Below are 9,035 nucleotides of genomic sequence, written 5' to 3' on the forward strand. Positions count from 1 at the left end.
CCCCTAGTAATTTTGTTTGAGAATGAATCACAGGGGCCCTAGTAGCGTACATCCACACGACATCATCCACCGTGAGATACTGGGCCTGGCCCAGCTCGTGGCAGCATGACCATCGGCCCCCGACTAGCGCACAACGCCCACGTTCCCCTTTTCCCATCGTGCATGCGTACAGTTAACATGAAAATTTAGAGCATCTCCAGCCCGCGCCCTCAAGAAGGCCTCCCTAGACGATTTTCTCGCGCTGACGTCGAAAAAACGGCCCAGTCGTGCCCCCAGAAGCCTGATTTTGGCCGGACTGGGCCGAAAACAGCGCCGGCGGACCCAGGCCAAACCCGGCGCGCTGGGGGGCGCCCGGGGGTGCCGGGGCGAGCTGTTTTGGCGCGAAAAAGCCGCGGGCCAGCCGCGTCTCCCCCCCAACGGCCTCGGTTCCCGCGGGGAATCAATGGCAAGGCTGCCGCCGGTCAGCCTTGCCTGATTCCTCACGGGCGGCGCGTCACGGGACGGCGCGCCGACGCCTCCCCTCCCTCGCACGTGTTCACACGGGCATGGCGCGGCTATATAGCCGGTGGCCTCACTCGCTTGTGCCCACACCAGCCCCGCCCCTCGCTGCCGCCCAGCCCCTCCCTCTACCTCTCCCGAGCGCCGCCGCCCAGCCCCTCCCTCTCCCTCTCTACCTCTCCCGAGCCCGTCGCCATGGCAGAGCGTTTCCCCGGAAACGAGGCGGCGGCCAACGGCTTCGGCCGCCGTTCGCTGCGCAAACAGGAGCCCTGGCTCCTGTTCCAGGCGAATATCCCGGCGCCGCCGGACATGCCCGCCGGGTCGACGGGGTGGAGGCTCAGCGACGGGGGAGTGCCCGTTCCCCCGTTGCCCGACGCCGTGGCCAAGCCAAATTACTTCACCGAGGAGGTCGAGGTCGTCCGCGCCTCCCTCACTGACGCCCAGCTCTCCCTTCCCCAATACGCCGCCGACAACCACGCGGCTTGGGCGGCGTACTTCGAGCGCCGCCAGCGGCAGCGGTTGGCGTCCACCAACGACGCGCCGGTGGTCGGCGGCCAGAAGAACAGCGAGGGGCACCACCTGTGGTGGGGCGTCCCCGGCCGCACACTTGAGGGCGTGCTGACGTACCTCGAGGGCGGCAACGACCCGCCGTTGGCGTACCCAGCGAGGGTGGCCGCCCCGGCGCACCACCGACGCGCCGGGCCATGGGCGCCAAGGAGGTTCGGGTCCTCCTCCTCTTCTTCCTCCTCGCGATCTTCCTCGCACTCCTCCGGTGCTCCGGCCCTGCTCGGCGTCAAGGCCGAGCCCGCGGCGGAGACGCCGCTCGGCCCGCGCACTCGCAGCGCCGGCATCGTCATCAACGAGGGCGGCCGGCGCGCCTCCTCGTCGGCTCCTCCTCCGCGCTTCATCAAGCCAAAGACGGAGCCGGGGCTCGCGCCAGTGAAGAAGGAGCCGGCCGCGCCGGTGAAGACGGAGCTCGACAACGACGATGCGGCCCTGGAATGGGCGCGCAGGGACTCCATGGCGATGGAGAAGGAGCGCCTGGAGAAGGCGAAGGAGCGCCAGTGCGCCGCCCTGCACCGCTTCGCGGAGCGCCGACGCGGCCGCGATGAAGGCGGGGTCGTCGTCATCTGCGACAGCAACGGCGACGACGCGCCACCGCCACCAGCCCGCGTTGGCGACGCCGGTCAGGGGTCCACCAGGGACGGCTGCGTCAAGGAGGAGAAGTCCGACGACGGCGGCGACGATGCCGACTACTCGGCGTTCAGCCAGTTTCTCTTTTAGTTTAGTTATCTATTTTTCTATGTAATAAAAACCGACGAACATGTCTAATATATGCTCAAGTTTGCCGAAATTTATCGTGTTTCGCCGAACTGTGCCGAAATTTGCTATACAAATTTTATTTTTAAACGCGCCTGGGGGCGGCTCTGGGGCCGGCGGCTGGGGACCAACTCGCCCCCAGGCCCAATTTTTGCGCCGGCTCACCCCCAGACGGCGATTTTAGGCGCCCCTTGGGGGGCCAACGGCTGGAGATGCTCTTGGTCGCCAATCGCGGCAACGCCATCGCCGTCATCAGGATATCGCCCATGGCGGCCGCGAAGGGGAAGGAGCACACCGGCAGGCTCGTCATCAGGTTCCGGTAAGGATCGCTTCGCTCTTGAATTCTTGATAGAATCATGTGCGCTTGTATGAATTCTTGATAGATCATGTGCCCTTCCTTGCTCGCGACCGGAAAGTTTATAGTCGCTGTGAGCGAGATTTTTATTTGGCATTTGAAAATTAGGAGCCATGATGCTACTGTTTGATTTAGGAAAAAAAATAGGAGTATAGGATGTTGTCTACTAAAGCAGGATTAACCATGAAGTTCCGTCAAATTCTATATGAACTTGTATGTTTAATTAATTAACTCGATGATCGATTTTATGATTTTGTGGTGATACTGGAAAAGCGCTATCTCAAAGACATTCAGACGGTTCCTTCTTTGTAGAATATTTCAACTTATATCTTCAGGATCAAAGTTGACAGAAAATAATGCTTTCTGGATTTGAAGATGATAGCAAGAAATATATTGAATCTTCTGTTCAACAGTTTTCTCGTATAGTTTATGACATTAACTCACTATCTGTGTTGTCTATAGGGCTTAGAAGATGGTTCTAATGCTTCATCACAGAACAATCTTTTTTATCAAGGACATGTATAAGGAGGCGCTGGATGTGTTGATGGTGGCTGAGGTATGCAACCTTCTGTGATCATTGTTGTCATACTGTAAAAAGCATATACATCTTTTAAATAGCTATATAGTGATGAAAAACAAAAATGTGAGGTTTGTAAGTTTAGAAAAATTATTGAATGGGATTGATACCATACCTTAATTAATGTTATTGAATCTAGGAAAGTTAGAAGAATTTTTTTTAAGTTAACTATAATTATTTGATTTTGGATGCACTTGTTTTACTAAATTTTTTATCATATACATATATTAAATATTATGTTGTTGTTTATAACAAGGGGCCCCGGTTCTAGTCTCGCCTCGGGCCTCAGGCTAACCGTGTTCTTGGTTCCTCCTCGGCTGATCGAAGTGACGCGTAGCGTCGGCCAAAAATATTGATCATTTGGCTATCTATTTCGTGTTTTATATTCCTTCTGTAAACTTTTATAAGAGCGTTTAGATCACTAAAGTACTTATCTAAACGCTCTTATATTTGTTTACAGAGGGAGTAGGAACTTTTTGCGCCGAAAATATGGTGAAATTACCCATTTACCCCTGTGGCATATTGGCAATTTCTCTCTACCTGTCCATGGGTCGATTGAAGATCAAAATCCCCTGCTCGTTCAGTTCATCCAGAGGGATAAGAGGAGCACCACGGGCGGCGCCGCAACTAGTGCAGGTCAGCCAATCGAGCGGCGGTGCAGTGACTCCAGCGAGCACGGGCGCGTCCACTCCGGCGACCTCGGACCGCCACGAGCGGCGCCTAGGCTCTAGCTACCATTCTCTCCTTGGGTCCGGATCCGAAATTCCTTCACCAATCAACACAGCGATTCCTGTTCCAGTCTGGATTCGGATTTGCTTCACCTCCTCGGAGTCGGGGTGAGGCCTCGGCCGGCGATCTATATGTATTGGCAGGACCTGCCTGTTCTCTCATCAAGACTGCGACTTTCCAACAGAGGCTCTGCTCTGCTTTAAGCCATGGAGACCTGTAGCATAGTAGCCAGGATAATCAGTTTGCAAGACCTAGCTATGTACCGGCACAAGTTGTGCTCTCTAGTCTTCAGACTTTTGCCCAGGCTGCTAGGCTTCCCTCCACTCAAGAAATTCTGCAAAGATGAACATGTTCATGTGGCACTGTCAGAGACCAAGATGGCGGCCACATTGCCGGAGCTGCCGCAGGACATCTTGATGGTTATCTTTGCCGTTCTCGAGATCCCTGACCTCGTGCGCGCTGGCTCGGTCTGTTCATCCTGGCACTCCGCATACGCCGAGCTACGCACTCTTGGGAAGTACAAGAAGGGTCAGACGCCTTGCCTGGTCTACACCTCTGAATCTGATCCTTATGATGTTTTGTCCCTCTACAGCCTCGCCGAGAAGAGGTCCTACAAGTTATCTCTGCCGCAGCCACCTATCCGCAGCAGGTATTTGATTGGGTCCTCACATGGCTGGCTTGTTACCGTCGACGAGAGGTCTGAGATGCACCTTCTGAATCCAATCACCTGTGAACAGATTGCTCTTCCTTGAGTGACCACCATTGAGCATGTGAAGCCCATATTTGATGAGTATGGTGATGTCTGCGAGTATGAGATGTCATGGCACACTGGAGCGTGCAATAGCCGCAATCCAACCATCTTTGCTCTTGCCGAGCTGAGGGATAGACTCCAGCGGAAGGTGTTTGTATTTCCTGACACAACCACCGGAAGCTACATTGTGGTGCTCATCCACAATCCACAAGCTCAGCTCTCATTTGCAAAGGCAGGGGATGATAAGTGGACCTGGCTACCACCTCATTATCTTCACGACGACTGCATTTACAAGGACGGCATATTGTATGCAGTGAATGTAAAAGGGGAACTCCACGCATTCGATCTTAGTGGCCCTGTGGTCACTATGAAGACGATTATAATGATACCTGAGCATTATGATTGTTGTAGCAGGTACGTCGTTCAAGCTCCATGGGGCAGGCTGCTACTTGTTTTTAGAATAGTTCATGACCATGATTTAGAACCTCAGCCTGGTGCATCTGAGTACTGGAAGACTACAAAAATTAAAATATGCGAAATTGATTCTCTGTGGAATAAAACTGAGGCAATCAATTGCTTGCGTGACCACGTGTTATTTCTTGGTCATAATCTATCGCTATGCCTCAGTGCTGATGAATATCCTGCTCTCAAGGCAAATCGTTCCTATTTTACCGACGATAATTTTCTATGGACAGTGGGACATAAGAACAATCATCGTGATATGGGAATTATTAGCTTGGATGATAACAGCAAGGAGGAACTTTTGTCTCCTCAGCTTTGGTCCAACTGTCCAGCTCCAATGTGGATTATTCCTGATCTTAGAAAGATCAACGCGATGGGCGCAATGAGCCAACAACTGTGAAGTGAACTGCTACAGTCACAATTAACACGAGGTGCAGTACAGCAAGACGCTACTACTCGAGTCTCGAGAGAGAGGTCCTGTCTGTGCTGCAAAAATGGCCTGCCGAGGGAGTGTTGAACATCAACATCCTTTTGTGCTCAGTCTTTTGATGACACTGCTGGTTTGGTAGCCAGAGATGATATATGCAGGTGTTTTCAGAAAATCATGGAGAAGATGGAATCATCGCGTAGTTACAGCAATCTGACAATGTATGTTTCAAATAGTTTGTAATAGTTTCCTCAAATACTGTACACACGCTCTTCATAATTTATTGCAAAAATAAAGAAATGTATGTGACGTTGGGTGTTGTTACTGGAATCTAACAGTGTTGTTAGTGTTCCCGTTTAATATTTTCCACTCTTGTTCATGAATGAACCACAAGGATCTGGTTGTGGTTTCAGAACCATAAGCATATAAACCCACACGATTTACAAGTTTATACAACAATTCATATCATTTATGGTACCAACATTTTGTTTCCTAGTACAACCAGGTCTCTATGATAGCCACCAATCAGCAGGCAAGTCGTGGCAAATATGGGTGTGCCAGCGTAGGTCGCGCCCTGGAGGAACCTTAGCAGCACAGCCAAACCTGCCGCACCGAACAACTACCGAACGATGCTTGTTGTAATGCGCGATCAGCTACAAAAGCGAACGAAAGTTAGCTCAGAATCAAATGGAGAGATGTGTTTGGGGGTAAAATGATGCTCGTTTCAATCTCTCACATCAGAGGTGCGCACAATCCCATTTGGGTGAAGCTCCACCTCAAATATGCAAAGGTGACACACTGTTGTTGTCGCTGGAGAGGATGTAGCTATTCTGCAGTACCTCTTATATCCCTCCACAATCTCAGCGGGGACGGTCTCTCCATCGACAATCTGAGCATAGGTACGATACAAGATTAAAAAGCTGAACTGCATTAACAAATATACGCAACTTATGTGCTATTGAAACGATTCTTTATCATTTGTGCAGATATGAGATGGAATGATAAAACAATGCAAAATCTTTTTATTTCAGATTCGCTTTCAGATATATGATGCATTATAAGATCTGATGTAATGAGTGAGTCACCAAAGAAAAGTGAAGCTTGAAAATTACGAGCAATAAATGGAATATTTAACAGTACCATTCTGTCAACAAAAGAAATGGAGAGGATTAAGATGGAAAACACAAACACAATTGTATCCAAGCATAGCAAACATAGTTTACCACCCGAGTATTTATGTTCAGGAAAACACCAAAAAGATCTGATAGAAAGCGTTCCAGAATTGTAAGCACTGGTTCAGGTATAATTGTTTGTTTTAGAGTAAGATAAACAACAAAACTTGGTTTCCGAATTATTTGTTTCAGCAACTCCAGGAAATCAGTGTTCCTTCTGTATCTTTTCAATTTTCAAAACTTGGATATCAGACTCAAGCGTGAAGCTTTGACTCAAGGGTGAAACTTGGAAATCAGTGTTATTTTCAATTATCTGAAGGCAAAGGCAAGACAATATTTCAGAATATACCTGAACCAGTGCTTACAATTGCTGTGCAGGATACTTATTTCCTGGAATTACTGAAACAAATAATTGCACACAATATATCCAAAGAAATGACAATAAGTATCCTGATTACAAGGGAAACTGATTGACATTTTGTCATTTCTTTGAATATCAACTGAATCAATTCAGGCCATCTTTGTGGAGCAATACAAATCATTTTATTTCAGATATGTTATGCATTATAAGATCTAATGTAATGAACGAGTCACCAAAGAAAAGTGAGGCTAGAAACAATTCCAGAAATCTTTCTTTCGAATATATCACGCATTCCAGAAATGTACGCACTCATTCAGGTATATATAATGGTTCTGGCCACCTAGTAAGATAAACAGAAAAATAATTCCTGGTCATCACAACCGAGGCAGTTCTTTCTGCACTTCATCAGAAAGATAAACAGCAAATAATTCATTCTGAATTTTGTTAACTGATTAACATGAACTATCACTGACTAACTGATTACGAGGGAAAGAAATCAGTTCAGTTTTCTCATTTCTTTCTGATTGTATATATTTTTCAATTTTCTAATTACAAAAGGCAGGGGTCTGAACATAAGTTAATCCAGTGGATACATGCAAACTAAGGAACAGTCCTCTTGTAACTTTGTTTGCAAAATTCACAGAAGAACACCTTGTTGGTAACTTTGTTTTCCTATCACTGGATTTTAACTGAATGCAAAGTTTTTGGTGCCCTTCATCAGAAGAGAGCTTCTGCAATTCCAGCAAGGATTCTTTGCATAATGCTATAAATTCTAACCGATTAACATAAATTCAGTTGTCATGCAACTATCGACAAATTCCAGCAAAGTCCATTTTATGGTTTGTGACTCAGTTTTGTGTTCTGAAACTATCACTGAAATTTCTGAAGGAAAGGCAACAGTCTGAAACTCTGAATTCGGGGAAGGAGAGGAATTGGATCATACCAGTGGCACTGGTGCGGGCTGCGAAGGCTGCGGCTCATCAAGAAGAGGAGCAGGAGGAGGGGGGATCACCCGGCGGCGGCGGCGCTTCTCCCAGTACAACCATGCCTTACTACGCCGCGGCACGGGGAGCAAGGTATTCTTCTTCTTGTCCTTCTTCTTCTTGTTGATCACCGGCGCTGCTGCTGGCGGCGGCCGGCTCAACCACACGTGCACGGACGCCCACGCGCCCTGAAAGGCCTCGAAGATCCTCGCCACAAGCGGCCGCGGAAACCGGAGTCGGAGGGCCTCCAGCAAGCTCCTGAACCAGGCCGCGTCGGCCTGAGGCGGCACGTGAGCGGGGGCGGGGACGATCGCACGCCGTCGAGGGGCCACCTCGACCTGAGGCGGCTGGGCTGGCGCGCCTGCGAGCTGCAACGCGGTAGCCTGAGATGGCGCGCCCGGGAGCTGCAGCGCGGCCACCCAGGACCCAGTCGGCGCGCCAGGGAGCTCCAGAGCGGACACCTTCACATCGTACTTGGACGCCTTGGCATTTCCGAGCTTCTTCCCGGCGCCCTGCTCCATTGCAGGGCTTCTTGGTTTCTTGGTCGTCTTTTGTCTTCGCCCGTACGGCCAGGTGGAGCCGAAGGAGAAAGCACGGAGAGAGGGGCGGTGAGGCGGTGGTGATGGACGGAGGCGAGACGGTTGCTTCGGTAGTTGGCTGGTGCGAGCTTGGGGAGGAGGAAGCCGGCGGGGAGGAGCTCGCGGGATTCAGAGCACTCTGTTTTGTTTTGGGGGGAAGGAAGGAGACGGAGGGGAGGGGCGGCCTCTGTTTAAGCGAGACGGGGAGAAGTCTCGCGTCGGGGGAGCCCCAGATGGGCCGGCCCGGCCGCGCGGGAAGCCACGGCCTGCTTTGTTTTGCTTTTCTTTTTCTGTTTTCTGTTTTCTGTTATCAGTTTTTGCTTTATTTTTGTAATTTTATTTATACTTTAAAAATATTCTCTCTCTATATAAAAACACTATTAAAAAACACATCTGAAAAATGTGGAAAAAACTATTTTTTAAATAGGTACTAAAAATATTGAAAAAGTATTTGAAAAATATTGAACATGTATTTGAAAATGGTGAACAAGTATTAAAAATGTTGAAAAAGTATTTTAATTTTTTTTCAATAAGTCTTAAAAATGTTGAACAAGTATTTTAATTTTTTTGAAAAAGTATTTGTAAATGGTAAATGAGTATTAAAAATGTTGAACAAGTATTTGAATTTTTATTGGTGGAAGGCCGGCCCGTTGCAACTTCTCATTTTTTGTAAATTATTTTTGCTAATTTGTTTTATTTCTTTACCAACACCTTAATTTGTCTAGGTGGATCTACATGGTTGTGTGAAAAAAAATTCTTTAAAATATGTTACACTATGGATTTATTCCTAATAAAAAATGGTTATGCTTGTCAACAAAAATA

The 9,035-nt window shown here is 48.6% G+C and overlaps 3 protein-coding genes across 3 annotated transcripts; 2 read left to right on the forward strand and 1 right to left on the reverse strand.

Moving 5' to 3' along the window:
• The first annotated feature begins 3,685 nt into the window (after positions 1 to 3,685).
• On the forward strand, positions 3,686 to 4,231 carry LOC123057750 (F-box protein At3g56470-like). Its single transcript, XM_044480657.1, has one exon. The coding sequence runs from the start codon at positions 3,686 to 3,688 to the stop codon at positions 4,229 to 4,231; it is 546 nt and encodes a 181-aa protein (XP_044336592.1).
• Positions 4,232 to 4,294: 63 nt separating this feature from the next.
• LOC123057749 (uncharacterized) lies at positions 4,295 to 5,092 on the forward strand. Its single transcript, XM_044480656.1, has one exon. The coding sequence runs from the start codon at positions 4,295 to 4,297 to the stop codon at positions 5,090 to 5,092; it is 798 nt and encodes a 265-aa protein (XP_044336591.1).
• A 350-nt stretch (positions 5,093 to 5,442) lies between these two features.
• Positions 5,443 to 8,355, reverse strand: LOC123057748 (uncharacterized). Its single transcript, XM_044480655.1, has 3 exons — positions 7,596 to 8,355; positions 5,856 to 6,008; positions 5,443 to 5,772 (listed from the first exon to the last, which is right to left on the reverse strand). The coding sequence occupies exons 1-3, from the start codon at positions 8,154 to 8,156 to the stop codon at positions 5,629 to 5,631; spliced, it is 858 nt and encodes a 285-aa protein (XP_044336590.1). The 5' UTR covers positions 8,157 to 8,355; the 3' UTR covers positions 5,443 to 5,628.
• Positions 8,356 to 9,035: the final 680 nt, after the last annotated feature.

This window comes from Triticum aestivum, chromosome 3A, assembly GCF_018294505.1.
Source record: "Triticum aestivum cultivar Chinese Spring chromosome 3A, IWGSC CS RefSeq v2.1, whole genome shotgun sequence".
Classification (NCBI taxonomy): Eukaryota; Viridiplantae; Streptophyta; class Magnoliopsida; order Poales; family Poaceae; genus Triticum; species Triticum aestivum.